The sequence below is a fragment of the Mastacembelus armatus genome, chromosome 8, assembly GCF_900324485.2.
Source record: "Mastacembelus armatus chromosome 8, fMasArm1.2, whole genome shotgun sequence".
Classification (NCBI taxonomy): domain Eukaryota; kingdom Metazoa; phylum Chordata; class Actinopteri; order Synbranchiformes; family Mastacembelidae; genus Mastacembelus; species Mastacembelus armatus.
The window spans coordinates 21052447-21070569 of NC_046640.1; the positions used below are offsets into that span (position 1 = coordinate 21052447).

The 18123-nt window shown below is 44.7% G+C and overlaps 2 protein-coding genes across 5 annotated transcripts; one reads left to right on the forward strand and one right to left on the reverse strand.

The window, feature by feature from the left end:
* The first annotated feature begins 573 nt into the window (after nt 1-573).
* tefb (TEF transcription factor, PAR bZIP family member b) lies at nt 574-8919 on the forward strand. Of its 2 annotated transcripts, none has more exons than XM_026324161.1 (4): nt 574-772; nt 4010-4537; nt 5155-5372; nt 5457-8919. In XM_026324161.1, the coding sequence occupies exons 1-4, from the start codon at nt 667-669 to the stop codon at nt 5670-5672; spliced, it is 1068 nt and encodes a 355-aa protein (XP_026179946.1). In that variant the 5' UTR covers nt 574-666; the 3' UTR covers nt 5673-8919. The 2 variants fall into 2 exon arrangements, with proteins under 2 accessions (XP_026179946.1, XP_026179945.1); XM_026324160.2 differs by lacking the exon at nt 574-772 and adding an exon at nt 3089-3498.
* Nucleotides 8920-10211: 1292 nt separating this feature from the next.
* tob2 (transducer of ERBB2, 2) lies at nt 10212-17964 on the reverse strand. Of its 3 annotated transcripts, none has more exons than XM_026325659.2 (2): nt 17598-17964; nt 10212-15325 (listed from the first exon to the last, which is right to left on the reverse strand). In XM_026325659.2, the coding sequence occupies exon 2, from the start codon at nt 15129-15131 to the stop codon at nt 13923-13925; it is 1209 nt and encodes a 402-aa protein (XP_026181444.1). In that variant the 5' UTR covers nt 15132-15325; nt 17598-17964; the 3' UTR covers nt 10212-13922. The 3 variants fall into 3 exon arrangements, with proteins under 3 accessions (XP_026181444.1, XP_026181445.1, XP_026181446.1); XM_026325660.2 differs by lacking the exon at nt 17598-17964 and adding an exon at nt 16213-16410 and having other exon boundaries at nt 10212-15323; XM_026325661.2 differs by lacking the exon at nt 17598-17964 and adding an exon at nt 15851-16114.
* Nucleotides 17965-18123: the final 159 nt, after the last annotated feature.

The window sequence follows — 18123 nt, forward strand, 5'->3', positions numbered from 1 at the left end:
CCCAGCGGTACATAAAGTACTTCAAATTAGAAGTATATAAGGTAGTTAACATCAGCTACCCAGCGGTACATAAAGTACTTCAAATTAGAAGTATATAAGGTAGTTAACATCAGCTCCAACATTAAAGTGATCAACACAATAATCATCAATAATTAGAATCCAATAATATCAGATCCATTCTGCACAATGAGTACTTTTACTTTGGATACTTCAAGTACATTTGGATGATGATACTTTGGGACTTTTACTGCAGTAACATTCTGAAAGCATTTCTAGAGGATCTGAGTACTTCCTGCACCCTGTTTATAATACTTCATAGTACTACACAACCTGGTCACTAGATGGCGCGGGAATGTTGGGTACACCTGGCCTCGAGCGTACTCTTGTTCGCACGTGCTGCCGTGCGTGGTTGGCGTGTGCTCTGTTGTTGTTTTGGCCGTCCTTCATAGAGCCCGCCCCCTGCCTCCTCATTGGCTCAGTGCTGTGACCGACAGGCCCCCCCTCAGCTGTCAGCAAATCAGCAGCGAGCTGGGGGCGTGGCTCCAGCTGCTGATGATAACACACACGCAGGAGCGCCCGTGATGAGACTTGCTGCTGCTGCGAAGTTGGTACGAAGTGTCTGAGAGCAAACAGTCTCAGTTTCTGGTCTTCAGGAGAACGTGAATCATGTCAGGAGCAAAGCAGACCTTTTTTGGAGACAGGAGCGATGTTCCTGATCTCCTCAAGTCTTTGGCTGAATATCCCTTCACCTTTCCGGCCTTTGATGACACAGGTAAGAATATTTTTCATGTTTTTCAAGCAGAAACACAAGGTGGTAAGTTGTTACTGTAAACTGCAGCAGCCTGACCTGTGAAAGTACACGGTATTTACTATTTCTGCTCCTACAGTACATTTCAGATGCTCAACTTTCTACTGCAGTAACTTATGTTGACTAGATACTATTCGATATAAGAGAAGACTTTTTCTTATTGTTTGTTGTCTGTTAATAGAACCTGTTTCAGAGAACGGTTCCCGGGGTCATTTGGGAGTTTGTGCTGCTGTTGAAGTGGACTGTATTAAACTGAGTCTGTTTACCCAATAGGACTTTTAGTTAGGTGCCTAAGGTGCCTGAGGTGGTGTAGAGCTCAGACTGGGCTGTTTCTCCCAAACACAACAGCCTGTAACTGATGCAACAGCCCTGAAACAGCCTGTCTCATTAGGCCATTAGCTGCTCGTGCACTGCATTCCTCATGTCTGCCTTCTTGCTTACTTTGTTTATTCAGCTGTTTGGTGTTTTAGTCATTTATGTGACTTATGCTGGGATCATATGTTGAGCACCGGGACGTCCCTTCCTTCCTTCCTTCCTTACCTTCTTTCTTTCTTTCTGGTGTTTTTTTTCTCCTTCAGGTTTGTTTAGTTATTGACAGAAACATGTTCTCATTGGTTCCTCAGTGCAACATGTGCAGCTAGAACTGATTCTGCTTTATTCAGCTTTGTCCTCACATGCTCGACTTCTGGGCCCCATTACTATGGTCTATAAACATTACCTTCCAGGCAGAAACCAATTATGTGGTCAATAAATGTTGAACCTCATGCCTGCATACCTGCAGCGTGTCCATGGATATGCGTGGACAGTAGAGGGCACTGGGAAGTGTTTAAGGCAGGACCAGAGGATGTTTGCATGTTTTGTATTAGACACAAAACAGAGTTGTTGTTTTTTTTGCTTGTTTTTTTTTAATGAGCTCTGCCTGGATATTTAGTGGCAACTTTATTTTCTGTAAACTGTGTGCACACATACAGGGGATGTACCTCATCATTTAAAAAAAAAGGGTTGTGACCCAGTTGAATGTTTATCACCGACTTTCTGAAGTTGCAGTTTGACAAACATCCTTCTGTCCAAATGTTGCATCATTTTATCTTTACTGCAAATAGTACTATGATTCATTGTTTACTGGCTGCAGGAGCAGTATACCCTGACAATAATGATATAGTACAAACTGTCAACTGAAGAACATCCTCAGGCTGTAAAGGTGCCAGCAGATGAAATTTGAGTGATTACCTGGTTCACCTGTCACACAGCAGAGAAATGCTGCCTGTTAACTAGACTTCTTTTAAGGCTATTTCACTACATTGTCAGTAACCAATAACCTTGACAGTTCAGGACTAAAGCAGCATTTGGGCCATAATAGAGTAATACATCACATTTTACAGCTGGACTAATGCATAAAATATATGATATATGATATTCTGTGTTTTTAAATGGGCCTCTATGTGGTTCTGTTGAGGGAATTTAAGACTCATGGCTTTAGTATTGACCTACAACACACTTATTCCTGCCTATTGCACCATCCATTTCTATAAGAGCGGCGTGTTCAGTTTAACTGGCTCGGCAGCTCCAGCAGACACACACATGCACTTTGTTTGCGGCGTGTTACCGTGGTGAAGTGTAAAAACAACAGATTAATGCTGGAGGTGGGGCATGGTGCGGTTTGAACATCGTGTTCCCTAACTCTACCATCCTGCAGAAAAGAGAGAGGGAGGGCGAGAGAGAGAGAGGGAGTGCGCGCTCCCTGTCACGCGCACTCTGGTAGCGCGTGCATGGGAACGTGAGCTTGTTGTGGCATGTGGAAAACAAACTGCATATAAGTGTTTTATAAATTTGATGCGGTCGCTGTAAAATATGAGGCTTGGGTGAATGTTTTATTTAGTTGAAGGAAATTCAAAGGAGGCAGTTGTGTTATTTACCGCTGTGCACGCATTACTCGCGCGTGTCCGCTCCAGCTCGCCTTGGTACGCACGTGCAAAGTGTTCGTAGCCACGCCCCTGTACAGATTGTACCTTCACGTGAGGTGGGTGGGTGCGGAGGCACGTGTTTGGCCACGTGTATCTTCGCGTGGAGACGGAAAGTGGTGCGCGGTGGTTTGTGGGTGCGCGGGGGCAGATTTGCACTTTAATCCTTTGTCATGATTGTTTCGTGCACAGGTGTGATTTAGCACGCGCCCCCTGCACGGGCTGTGTAGGTTTCTGTTTGAAGAACCGATCTCAGCGTGCACAAGTTCGCTCGAGCGCCCGTTTACTCCGCGCACTCACGGTGATACATATTCATATACGTTACTACACTGACAGCCAATCAGATTCTACTATTTGGCGAGTGGGCGGAACCTGCGCGTCATGAATATCCAATGAGCGCGCTCGGTGGCACAGAGGACAAGGGGCTTGTGTTGTGTTATTTTTTGCGTCCAGAAGTGTTGAAGTGTTGACAAACCTGCTCGCAACAACAAGCCAACATCGTGTTTGTGCCGTTTTCCGGGACAGGAAGCAGCTCTCGGTTCCGTCGGGAACATCGGTCCGGTTCGCTCGGAGCTTGGCAGGGAACAATGCCAGGCAAAGCCGCGGCGGCAGTGGCGGTTCAACCCAACGGTAACGTCGTTTCAGCGGCTCCGCAAAAGTCGTTCCCTTTTGTTATTAAGAAGATTATGGACATCCCCCCTCCGAACATCCTGGAGGAAGGGGACGACGGTAAGATTTAACGGGAAAGATTCGGGTTTCCTCTTTGTTGCTTGTTTGGTTTCGAAGCTAAATTGGCCGTGCACATCCCTCTGTGGCTGGTTTTTGCGTTTAAATAAGGTTCTGGTGAGATTTGCACGGACGTGCCATATGTTGCACTGATCCAGTTTCATCTGAGGCTGCGAGAAGCAGAAAGGAACAAAAAGTTCCAGCTGCTCTGTGCTGCTCCCCCAGCAGCGCAGCCACTCTGTGCACACAGCAAACACAAAGACACTGCTCGGCCACGCTCATTTCAGTCTTGTGTTTCATCTTGGCACCCACTTCACTTCACCCACCTCTGTTTACCCCATTGATTATTTCCCATCCTGCCTTTTTTTTTCTTTCTCCGAACTGGCCGTTTTGTGCGTGTGTTTTGTTTTCATTCAGCGTTTTGAATGGACCCTTGAAGTCATGTGTGCACAGGAAAACCTCTTCCTCCCAGCAGCCTTTTCTTTAACTATGTCCCCACCTGTCTTTAATGCAGAAATAGAGAAGGAGAAGTTGTGCTCATCTGAGGACATGGAGGGAGGGGGCGCTGGTGCAGCCAGCGGCGGTGGAGGTTCCAGAGGAGCTGGTGGTGGCGGCGGTGGTGGTGTTGGAGGTGTGTCAGCCTCGTTGACCCCGGCCATTTGGGAGAAGACTATTCCCTATGACGGGGAGACCTTCCACCTAGAGTACATGGACTTGGACGAGTTCCTCTTGGAGAATGGGATCCCCGTAAGCCTGGAGGAGGAAGAGCTGCAGAAGACTCTGACCTCAGTGGAAAGCAAAGGCAAGTCCATTGCCAAGGTTGCTGCTACAGCTGCCACTACTGCTACGCCTGCTGTCTCTGCCTCCACATCTTCGCCCCCGGCCTCAGCCACCTCTGCTGCCGCCTCGGATCCAGAGGAGACGGTGACGGTCACTACCTTACAACCGGCAAAACTAGATGAGGAGGAGGAAGAGGAAGAACAGGAAGAGGAATCTGTGTCTGAGGAGACAACAGAAGTGGAAGTGAAGAAGAAGAAAATAGGTATGTCCATAGAGGGGGAATCTTTGTTAAACAGCTGTGGGGTTTTCTTTAATAAATACAGGGTTCCTCTTCGTTCATTACTGCTGTTTACAAGTCCTGGCTTTACTATCATGTTTTGTTTGTTGTCAAATGTAAATAATCCTCTGGATGATTTAAAATGAATCCTGGTTCGCTTTGTGCTGCCTGCAGCTCTAGCTTTGGTTTCTGTGATTTTTAGTAACTAACGTGACTTCAGTCAACACACACACTGGAAATTGACGCCTGTACTCTGGCTCATGTATTATGCAGGTTTGGATCAGGTGTAGAAGATCAGCTGCAATTAAAATTAAGTGTAATGTTCTAGTGCAAATATTAATTCACTGTCAGATCCCTGGTTCTCACTGAACATACAGAAGCTGAAAAAACAGTGAGTTTTTTGTTGGGTAAGAACTTAGTCTGCCTATAATAAAAAAAAAAACTTAATGTCACAACTAAAAGTTAACTTGATAAGTCTCACTGAGGATTTTTCAGATTGATTAGCAACGTACAGTTTCCTTCTGGTTCTCACAGGTTACAAGTTCCAGCTGTTTTGTGTTGTGTCTCTTGGATCCAAACATACCTTTTCTCTCCACCTACAGATTCTAAAGCTGCAGAACGTAACACGCCTTCCCCCATCGACCCTGATGCCATCGAGGTGGACATCAATTTCCAGCCGGATCCCACAGACCTGGTGCTGTCCAGTGTGCCGGGGGGCGAGCTGTTCAACCCGCGCAAACACAAGTTCTCCGACGAGGAGCTGAAGCCGCAGCCGATGATCAAGAAGGCAAAGAAAGTGTTTGTTCCTGATGAACAGAAGGTAGGCAGAGTGAACTGTGTGTACAGTGCATGATGACGATGATGACGATGATGATGATGATGATGATGATGATCTCATCCTCAGGATGACAAATACTGGTCCAGGAGAAAGAAGAACAATTTGGCGGCAAAGCGTTCTCGTGACGCCCGACGGCTTAAGGAGAACCAGATCACGGTGCGTGCCTCCTTTCTGGAGCGGGAAAATGCTGCACTGAGGCAGCAAGTGGCTGAGCTGCGGAAAGACTGTGGTCGCTGCAAGAACATCCTGGCCCGATATGAGGCCAAGTACGGCCCGCTGTAAAGAACACAATAAAACCCATGAAGTTTCGTTGAGACAGAAGCAGAACTCCCTTCCCCGCAGAATTCAACATAGACACAAACACCAAGGGAATCCAAATTTGCACTGTTGCCTTTGCTGACCTCCAGTCACTGTGTCTGACTCCATGATCCTGGAGTTCTGGATGCACACTGGCAGACAGTGAGGCAAGATGGGAGCGGTGGTCACAGGAAGGCCTGTGGAGAGCGCCTGGCTCCTACACTCAGAGAGGAAGGGGACGATTGTGGATACTCCCATGGTCCATTGCACATGGAAAATATGGTCTTTCTCAAGCAACTTAAGAATTATGAAAAGAGCAGGGCTGGTAGAAGAGTCACGGGCTTTTTAAATTAGACACAAATCAGTTTTAGTCACTGCACAGCACTTCTTCTTAGTGGACCAAAGCATGAGTGAGTTGGGAGGTGTTAGAAGGCGGTGAACACTTGCCATCTCTCATTTTTCCTTGTGTTACATTTAAGTTTGTGTCTGCACTTCCTTTAAAATGCTCCGTCTGAGACTCGTGGTAGAGTAGGGTCGGACAGATAAATGAGCCTGATGAGAAGAAGCAAAGACCTCAGGTCAGTAGAGGAGAAGGGGAGTCCGTTAGTGATGTGATTTAGTCACAGTTCTTCCTCCTTGTAATCCACATGCACGCCTCTGTGCGCATTAAAATGCTGTTTAAAAAAATTTTGTATATATAGTCATCTCCCGGCACCACATATATATATGTGTGTGTTTTAGTGTGTGATCAATTTTTGCACTTTTACTTAAAATAATCTTAATTTACACACTTGTGTAAAGATTCTAGTGATGGCAGCTCTACCATACCTGCCACAGCTACCGTGGAGACAGTAGTTTTTTAAGGAAAAACAAAATGCATGACCCAAAGTTTAAAACTACTGCAAATTAGTTTTCTATACTAACTTCACACATGAGTTTATTAGGCAGATTTTTGTGTTTCCTTAAAAGATGAAACAGGAGAAAAGGAGCAGCTTCTTTCTGTAGGTTACTGTTGAAGGCAGATGTTTGATGATCTTCAGGGCCCTCACCAGTGGAGGGGTGTGTTCAGATGTAGGGATGTTTATTTTACTGCACACTGCAAGTAGAGGGTGCTGGGGCCACCGGCTTGCTCACAGTGCAGTGACAGTTGGACTGATCTTCAGGCAGGCCCAAAGTTGACAGCTTCCTGTAAATAAAAGATTCTCTTTATTTCCTAAGACAGGGATTCTGACTGTGTCTTTATTAACCCAGTACTATTTCTTATATTTGCCAAATAGTCAATGAGTGCTGTATTTATTCTGATGGTAATAATGCATCTGTTGATTGTGATGTACAACAATATGTCACATTGTTCTATTTCCTCTGAGGAACAATATTTCTAATGAAACCAATGACAAAGCAGGGAAAATGGGCAAACTGTGCTTTTGGATGTTTGTTTAAACACAGATTTCTATAGTTGTACGGGGTATCTTTCCTCCATATACACAAATACAGTAAGCGTCTGAACACGCAAAGGACAGGGGACACTCTTATTTACCTCATCCAACACTTCCTGTTTTGAATGGCTGAGAGTGGAGCAGGGGCTGCTAATGGCTGAAGCAGAGAGCACATAAAAAGCAGCTTAGTTGCATTTGGCAAAACCTAGATTGAATTTTTGCCAAAGTGGCCGAGTCTTTGTCCAAATTAGTAAATACATTTCAGACTGTTATGGGACTCTGGCTCAAGTGTCCTCGGCCGATACAGACATCGTGATGGATGTAATCGTGGAAAGAACATAAATGTGGCAATAATACTCCTCTGTAATGCTTGTTTCATTTTAGTGATGTTGTATGTAAAATTGCTTTGATGTACTGATTAGAGACGCCCCAAAGTCTTTTGTGCTTCCACTTTAGATCCTCTGTAGTCTAGGATTCTAATGCATGACACCCAGTGAACTCGTCTTTTTCTCTTGAATATTTGACACCAAGTGTACTTACGTCTGTAATCCATCACTCAAACTGGATCTGTTTTTGGACAGGAGGGTCTGTTGTACAGCTCTGTCAAAAGAAAAGCCCTGTTTTTATGACTCGCAGAATAGCGCCACCTATGCTCCTGCAGCTAGTCTTTGACCTTGGGGTGAAAATCAGCTGAAATCAGCTGAAAATCGCGTCTTTTGATCACTGTGTGGATTGTTTTCTATTTACCAAGATTGATCTATATCTAGATACACTGGATCAGTTGTGTTTTTGCGTTTTCTTGATAGTTTCTGTGTTTGTTTCAGTTTCCTGATGGTATATTATAGCAAACCTTTATGTTTTATTTTGTATTGACATTCAGACTTGACATTAACTGCGTTAGGCTGTTGATACATCAGTATAGTTGATGAATGCAAATGTCTAGTTATTTTTAAGTAAATTACAATGTTCTGCAAAAGGCTGAGTGAAGGTACTGGCCAAGAGAAGCTTTTACAAAGAATTAAATCCAGATGGTTCATGGTACAGCATCTGGTATGTAGCAGTCTCTTTTTCTGGTGCAGAACTGGCTTGTTGCTCACTGATGTTTAGCAGGTTACAGATTCTCCAGGTTGTAACACAATAGGAAAGCAGTGTTTACACCTGAGGATCAGACGTGTGACACCTACAGATAAAGTAATAACTCCTGCACTTCTGCCACCTGGAAAAAAAAAAACAAAAAACTGCATTTTCTCTTTGTGCATGTTGACTTAGTTAAGTTAGTTTCACACTCAGTAACAGGAACCTGCTTAACAGAAAGTTTTGTCAAGCAAAATTAGGCATGACCTGTCCAGAGAGAGATGTGTTATTAGTAAATAACAGATATATCTGGGCCCATAAATCAGTGCATAAAAACTGCAGTTGTGACACCACAGGCAGGTGCTGTAAAAGTGAAGGTGTGATTGTTTTCTTTGTCTGTAGATGGCACAAACTAACACGTGATGTTTTCCAGTTCTGGTCTGAAACTGTTGTTACTGGTTTTGGTGCTTCGCATCATCAACACTATGTCCTTGTTTACTATTCAAAGTAGCTACGATACTCCTGGAAAAAAAAAAAAAAAAAATTAAACATTACTTTACTAGAAACATTTTTTTGTTTTTCTTTTTATATAAATATATATGTTATGTTATGTTAAATGTTTTTGTATTGTCCTAAACGTGTACAGGATACATGGAACTGAAGTTCAATGTCCTAACAGTATCTTGTATCATGCATATGAAATAAATTGGGATTTAATGACATGTGGGCTCTGGGTTTGACCTTGCTTGAGTCACTGACCAGCTGCAGCTGCATTAATGCAGGACTCAGTGAGGTTTAGGGACAAAGAAGCAATAGACGACAAGAGAAGCACGGTTTGGTTGACAAACAGAGACGCCTTCCTCAGCCATGTGCTCATTTCCACACAGAAAATGTGATTTGGTTTTCTTTGTCCCTTTGTTGCCTCTGCCCTGCTGCTCATCAGTATTCCAGAGTAGGAGATGTTGCGTAATGATCACATCCACACACAGGGGAGCAGTGTTGCATAACAGCAGTAGCAGCTTCAAAGATTCAGCTTCACAGGGATGTTTGTGTGAAGGATGGAGAAAGGAAAGGGAGGGGCTCTGGGAATTGGGAAGAGGGACATGGAGAGGAAGGGATCAGGTGTTTGGGAGGATGGAGGACAGAGAGGAGAATAAACAGAGAGGGATGGAAGAGCAGGAGGTGGCGGAGAATGGGGAAAAAAGGCGAGTTGGTGGTGGTGGAGCAAACGAGGACAGACAGAGAAAGATGGAGAATAAGGATGCAGCTAAAGACATGAGGAGAGGAAGGAGATGGGATGCAGTGAGTGGGCGATGAAGATGTGGAGAGAAGCCAAGAGGAGCCCAGCCATGCATGTTAATGTCACAGCACTACATGTCACTACAGACAGCAGGGCCCAGTGTTAGAGCGAGCCAAGCTCACAGCTGTCTGCATCCAACAGACACACACAGGTTGACACGCAGACAGAGAGAAAGAAAGACACACACAGACAGAGAGACAGATACAGACACGCAGACAGAGAGAAAGACAGACAGACAGAGACAGATACAGACACGCAGACAGAGAGAAAGACAGACACACACAGACAGAGACAGATACAGACACGCAGACAGAGAGAAAGACAGACACACACACAGACACAAAGAAAGACAGACACACACAGACAGAGAGAAAGATACAGACACACACAGACAGAGAGAAAGATACAGACACACACACAGACACAAAGAAAGACAAAGAGACAAATACAAAGGGAGACATACATACAGACACACATTAACACACACACACACACACACACACAGGCAGACATACACAAAGTGCTGGGTGATGAAATATAAAGTAATATGTGCTGGGATGGGTCCAGCTGAGCTGGGCGGTGAACAACCTGCAACTCACCATTTGAAAGTTTTGGCTTTGAATTATTGATCAAACATCACTTGGATGAGTTTACTGCAATAAAAGGACACACTGCTCCATCATCTCAATCTCAGCAACACAGATCTACTTTTACAACCTTTGATTTGCAACCTGGTCAGAATTAACTAAGGATGACATAAATCGGGGAAGGCATCTGGATTTATCTGTGACCAGGATGAAGATTCAAGTCACGCTACATTTTTCTATTTTTCATAACAGCGTCTGGAAACAATGAGGACGACACAATTAGTTCATTTTCCATGCTTATTTTGGCCAATCTGTTTTTATTACAAACTTAAAAAAGAATCTGATACAATAAGAAATTGCAATAGTAACTCCCCATTCCCAAGGGGCAGCACAGAAAACAGGTCATTGCATTTGAGTAGTGAAAGATTCATTATACATCTACAGGGTGTACAGATCAGATACAAAATAGGAAAAATAAAATACAGGCAGGAAAGAAAGCACTATATTTATACATCATCTGAACTTTTAATTATATCCATTTACTCTTAAATGTTAATTTTACATAGAAAATAAACTTCTTTTATGACAATGAAATATTCCAAAGTGCAAAATAAAATGCACACATCAATATAAGCAAAGGACATCAGAATACAAAATTCTTGTTTTGCCTTCTTGTATATTTTCAGTCCTGGTTGTAGAACAGCCTGTGTTTTCTGTGTTGTGTTTAAAAGTGTAATCTCTTCCCAAACATGAAACACAAACTAGTTTTTACAGTCACATCCACTGGTCTCTCATCTCTACAGCTTGACTTCTTTACACGGGGAATTTAACACCTACTTAATACTGTGGAATTTCAACAAAGGTGAAAAAACATACTGGATGTCCACATGAGCAAATAGCCTTTGAAACACAACCCAAAAAGCTGCTTCTTGTTTATGTTCTGCAGGCCATCCCAACCAGGGTTGACTGACCACAGATCAGAACCACATTCACAGCACATTCATTTCCCTCATCCTTCCAAAGCTGCAGTAACACTGTCTTCCTGTTGAAGAAATATAGCGGGACGTTTTTCTTCCTGGGTGCAGAGAGGTAGAAACCCCTTCTTGGCTCCTTCAGGGTAATTTCAACTATGGCGTTACATTGCACTAGAGAAGGGTGAGTATCTGTGTAAGCAGACAGCCTGGGATATGGCTATAGTACCAGGACCAAAGGACCAGGCTGTCAGAAGAAAACCACCCACTGAACAAACTTAAAAGGAAATAAAGTAACATGATGAGAAATATAAGGAAGTGAGTTTAAAGATATTTTATTCCTATAGACCTGAATATATTCTGGGTGTAGGTACTGCAGCAGCAAACTAACTAAAAGGGGATGTTAATGAGGAATTCTGTTGTGCAGTTTAAAAAAAAAAAAATAGGGTGAAAATATTGGGGTAAAATTCACATGAACAGAAGAAAACTAATCTGACATGTTGAGATTTTTGGTTTCAACGTTCTGTCTGTGGGAGTAGTGTTGTTACGGCTACTGGGGGAGCACAGGAAAGTGATTTTAGCCATCTTTTCCTACACAAACCCACTGTAAACATTCATGTCTTCAACTCCAAACCCATCTTAAAGAATGAATACATTTACCCGTCTTAGACAAATGCTCTACAAGGTACAATACACATTCAATTCTTTATTCTGTACATCTTTATTTTTGTCTCAGTTTGCATATATTCATGGTATTTTCTGAAAAAATAACCTCAGCATGTAAGAAACTAAACAAAGAATCTTAACATAACATTTTATAGACATATTCCTGGACTTGTCTTACTCATACAAATGTAAGTGATAATTTGCAAAAACTAACAAAAAATAGAAATATTGGAAATAAATTACAAAACCATAAATCTTCCCCTCACGCTCATAACATTTACAGAGTTGTTTACCTCCCCTTTTAAAGAAGGAAAAAAAAAAAAAAAGAAATAAAATTTGTATGCATATGACCAACTGTCACACTGCATTACCAGCATGGACACAAGTCATGGGTCACCTCATACAAAACACTTATGGGTACAAGTCTAGAAAACATTCAGAAATGGACTAGACTGGCAGCATCTCCACACCTGTGCATTTAAATACAAATCCTGAATCTCTCAAGCGTTTCATGACAGCTGAATAAAATGTGCCAGGACCAAACGGAGGACAAAGCCACGGATTAGCTCTCACATCTGTGGATGACACACAGAATCAGTAGTAAAGTGCTTGATATCTCAAACGGGGGGGGGGGGGGGGGAGAGAGAGAGAGAGAGAGTGTGTGTGTGTGGATATGTTAGGAACGGCAGAGACCTGATGAGCGATCCAATAAAGCAACAAAAACCACATGTCAATAAAGCACATTCATCTTCGTGTCCACGTCCACATCACGACAGCAGGGAAAAGAGACCGAGCAGCCTGAACTGTAGATGTCTGGTTTTTCTTTGTAGCAGCCAGAGATGCCGGGATCACTGAAGAATTTCAAGGGAAGGGAGAGAATACTGTGAGCCTTTGGCTTCAACAGCGTTTAAGCTCACCAGAAACGTGCCCTGGGTTTTAAAGTGTCGCTCTCTAAGCCAATAAAGCCTGGAAGCAGCGACAGGCTACAGAAGCCTGTCGCTGCTTCACTCTTCAATTTCCTTCTGTCTTTCCGTGTCTCTTCTCCACTGAGAGGAAAACCTCTCCTTCATAGTCAAAGTCATGCTAAACCATTTATCACAGGCCCCACTGCTTTGCTGCTGCATCCCCTCCCCCTCACCTCCTTCTCTGCCTGTTCACCTTCACACACTGCTGACTAGAACTGAGAGACCTGCACATATTCCTGCATGTGGGTGTGGGTGGGTGGGTGGGTGTGTGTGTGTGTGTGTGTGTGTGTGTGTGTGTGTGTGTGTGCGCGTGTGTCCAACGTGAATGAAATCATTAATGACACCCCTGTATGCAAAGCTGAGGTATCAGCACATGGTTATTGTCTTAAAATGCAAAGACTCATTTGCCTTTGACCAAGGTTTCCCTGACCTTCCCGCTGCAGTTTCCCCCGACAGGTGCAATACATCCAACTACAGCACTCCCTTCACACCCCAGTGCTCCCTTTCCTCTCTTCCACCTCTCTCGCCTCATTTAAACCTATGTCATGTACACACTCCAGCTGATGAGAAAATACTTTTACTACACACCCTGCTGACAACAACGGAGTCAAATTGTGCCCGTGCACGAGTGTGTTTTAAAGGTAACAGCCCACCGTACAAACGAGGAGTCTCTCCATCCTGCTGAACCCCAACAAAACAGAACAGTTCTCCACACAGACAGCAGAGCCCCCTCTCTGTATCTGTGGCAAGTAGGGCAGAGCAAAGTGCTGAGCTTTCCACAGCCGTCGTTCCCTGCAGGACTTGGCAAGGTCCTTTTTCACAGCATGACAGTGCAGTGCAAAATGGAGCTATACTAGAGCCGGGTCCATTAGACAACAAGTCAAGGAAAAATAAATCTCACATTAACATTCAATGCAAAATAATAAACATAAGAGATTGGCAACGACTCAGGGTAGTAAGGAACTCACCCCCTCCCGCTCCTGTGAAAGCCAACACATAGAATGTAACAGGAAACAGCAGAGGACAGAGGGGCAGGGTGGGGTTGGGGTTCATGGATGAACAAACAAATCACATGAAATGTTCAGTGGATGTGGTATTTTAAATCTTTGTAGTAAAACTAAGTCTTAACTTGCATTAGTATTAGAACAATTTCTTAGAAAAACTGAAAATATCTGGAGCATCACAGTCCTACACCCATCTCCTCCTACGACAACGCTTATCAAAACGGCTGAAGGCTTAGTTGGCCAGCACAACAGGCTGGAAGGACTGGCTTGGATATTGCAGGTTGTAGCTTCCTAAACCCTCCACAAATGGCGGCTTCTCCATGTAAGAGATTCCTCCGTTGCTGCCAATGATGCCCACACCCTGGGCAGGAGGAGGGCTAGAGAAGGGGTCAAATGATGGATGGGTGTTGACAGTGTGGGGGGGCTGGAAAGGGCTGGCATGAGGCTGCATGGGCTGGGGGTCAGCATCAAAGTAAAGGGGGCCCGGGGATCCTGGGTAGACGAACTCTTTGGCGTTGGGAGAGAGCTGGCTGGGCATGGGACCGCCGAGGGAGTGCAAGGACAGAGACAGGGGCTTGTGCTTGAGCAGCTCTGGTGCAGACACTGTGGTGGGAGAGCGGGAGAGGATTCTCTGTGGGGGGTGGGCGACGACTCCAGAGCTGGCTGCCGACCCCGCCCCACTGCACTTCTTCATCTTGGTGGAACCAAATTTGGTGGCGGCGAAGCTGGCTGTGGTGAAGGTGATGGGCTGAGGGCGGGTGGCAGGAAGAGCAGAGGGCTGCTGTGCAGCGAGGTAGGGCAGCCCGCCGCTGGGTGGGGAAGGGGTAGAGGTGTTGGAGGAGTGGGCTGCAGGGTCGGTAGGGGTGCTGGAGCTGGTGTAGCTGAAGAGCCCAGGGCAGGATTGGGCAGACAGAGGTGTGGGAGAACTGGAGAGTGATGGCATGAGGGCAGGAGATGCCTGGCTTCCAATGGGCACAAACACCTGAGCGTCTGGATTAAAACCCAGAATCTTGGCCTCCTCTGTGTCTGCATCTCCTTTCCCCTCTCGCATCCCTCCCTCAGCCCTCTCGACTTCACAACCCAGGCCTGGGGGGTCCTCCAGGTAGAGCACCTTCACTGCCCCCTTCTCTCCAATCTGGTAGGATACTTCGTAAGGGTCAATCCACACACTCAGCTCTGCGGGAACATTTGCACGCACTTCCTCCGTGTCCAGTCCGCTTCTTTTGGCAGCCAACTCCACCACCGGGTCCCTCGGCGCTCCCAGGTGAATGCAGCGGAAGGCTGAACCCCTAAGAGGGGCTTCCGGGTACCAGTGACCCTCAAAACGAGACACCAGTATCCTCTCCAGTTCCTCGCCAAAAAGGTCAGCTCGACGCCGAGGCAGCTTGTTGTACAGGTAGGACACGATGAAGTTGAGGGCGACCTTCACTTCTAGATGCATGTCTGCACCTGGTTCGCGCCGTCGTGGGAATGTTTAGGATGATGGTGCTGACAATGAAGCGAGGCAACTGTAACAAGGACCTTTCCCTCTGGCTTACTGTAAAGCGTATGATTCTTTTAGGGTCACCATGGTAAAGGCACCTTGAAGGGCAGCAGGTCACAGACTGTTTTCTTTTTTGTCTTCAGGTCCCAACTCTGAGAAGAAGAAGAAAAATAAATACAACAGTCATTTCACCTGAAAACAATATGAGGAATTTGTTGTTATTCAGCTGTAGACATTCAATCATACTAATATTTAATGGACACATTCACCCTCAAAACAAAACATTTGGTCACAATCAGCAAGAGACGCTTGTGTAAATTCTTTAGTTAGATTCATAGTTTTTCATTTAACCATGTCAATGTCACACTAGAGCTTCAATACCATCCTGATCAAAGCAAGAAACAAAGATCTGCTGATTATTACGATATGGATTGAGGCTTTTCTGCACCAACCTGTGAGAACAAACATCGATCAGAAACCTGACACTGGTCTAACACGTCCTGAAGTTACTTTAAATAGACTAGAGAATTTTATTTCTATAATTTAGCAAAAATACAGAATATGTGTTAGAGGTATCAAACTTAGGAGGAATAAATAAGGGGAAAGCTCCATATTGTATATATGTTTGTTATGGTCTGCTATTTATACAATTACTATTCTTATTCGGTAACGCTCACCAACTCTAAATATTTTATGTGGGCTGGTTCCATGAACTGCAGGATGTACTGATGGATGTAACAGATGCTGTGTTTTGGGTTTCATAAATCCTTTATAATCTGAATCCGATCCCATGGCATGCCTCCTGTTCACTGCTGTAACACACAGTCACACGTTCTGGCCCGTTCACCACCACACTGAGTCCAACCTGACGGACAGACTACACACATACACACACACAAATAACAAGAATCACTGAGGAAGAAGGATAAAATGGCAGGACAGTTAATATACTCCAGAGAACACCATGTCCCACCATGCAGTGCGTGAGATAACCCCCCTCCCCCCTACATATACACACACACACAAACAATTCACTCACATTCACTTTGCTGCCAGATGGGGATTCGGCAGCCTAGATTAGAAAGACGCCTGCGATTAAAGATGATTCTAATGTTTTGGCAGATGAAGCTGCACAGGCTGGACGAGGGGCTGCTGGAGCGACAGTTCAAGATGACATTTACATTTTCCTTCTGCATGAAAAAGGTGACATTGAAGAATAGGATGGGGGGGGGGGGGTTCAAATGGGTTATAAATAGGTTCCCATTTTGCATCATCTGTGGTGCATATTTCCCTGAATCCTCTGAGTTAAAACTGAGTGAGACAAGACTCCACCAGTCCATGACCTGCAACAACCATCATCACTACAAACCCTGAGTGCACAGAGCTGCCTACAGCTTCAGCTGCATTTCAATACTCTCTATGTACGAAAGAAGCAATAGGAAAATAAACAAGCGCCAATGTCATCCAATGACACTAGAGGAATACCTAACATGTTGTTTCAGGAGTGTAATAATTGCTTTTGAATCATGGCTGTCCAATAAAGACACATCCAAATCTTTCATATTGACAGATGTTTGTAACTGTATCTGCTCCTGCAGCTCTGTTTCTCAGGCTGAAGGAGCTGGCTTCATTTTTACAGGCTGTTGTTGCAGCAGCTCCGAGGAACAGCAGGATCTCCACAGATATTTTTGTTTACATGGGCTCGTTGTCAAATGTATGGCGCTGTGTGCTGCACAGCTGCCACCACACGTCAGCTCCTCACGGTGCCTGACGAGAAGCACAAGCTGTACAACAAAAGCGTCTTAGGAAATAAGGAAAAATATTAGAACCGGGGGTCAGAGCAACATTTACCGTAGAGGCCTGCAGGAAAGACGCGGTCAGCACACACACACACACACACACACACACACACACACACACACACACACACACACACACAGGACATAAAAATCATGATGTGTTTTTGTTTTAGATGATGTCTGGTAACTGTGTGCACAGGGACAGATGGAAAAATGTCAGCCAGGATTGCATGCGTGATGACAGGCCCCCGGTACCATAAGGTCTGGCTAGGGATCAGGGCCATGTGTCGGTCAGAAGCCACCAGAGCAGAAAGGACCGAGCGTCGCTTTAAATCCAGTTTGGACGCTAATTAGGTGGCGAACAGAACCATCGACCTATGAGTGTGTGTGCGCACTGGGCAATGAAACGGAGAAGATAACTAATAAACATCAGAGCAGAGCGCACTGAGAGGGTCAGAAATAAAAAACAAAGCTGTGTCTCTATTCCCTTTGCCCTTCGTTTGGGAGATCATTCAAATCTACTGGAAGAAAACAGCAGCTCACTGCAACACGCAGTCAATTAACACCCTCATACGGACATTAAAACCACAAAAAGCCCGTTTCACGCAGGTAATCGCTCACCCACCGTTTACTGATGCTCCAGCTTCACTTGGATTCCTGCGTTTTGTCTTTTAATTCCCAGGTTTTATTTCAGGACGGGTGTGTCGGCTCGTCGCTGTGGTGCTGACCAGCAGATGGTCTTCGCCTTCGCACAGGTGATTTTCCTCAAACTGCTGCCCCAAGTCTGAGACGGTGAAAGGCTTTTGCAGGTTATCTTCAGCTGACAGTTCGCATGGAGGCTCCAGAGAAACTTTACTGTTTGACAACCCGGCGTATTTATACACTGTGACTCGCCAACACCCCCGTGACGGCAGGGACTATTTTCCCTACATTATAATCTCTGCTGTTTTATTATTATAGATTTTATTTCACTGAATTTATTCTCCTGTCATCAAATTATTGTATCCAGTCGTTTGGACTATCTTTTTTTCCAACACGCACCCTGCAGACTGATTAGAGAAAAAGAAAAAAAAAACCTTTTCACCTGACTTTTTAAAAAACGATATCGATGCACAGTCGTCCTTTAAAAACAGCACAAAAACACACGAGAT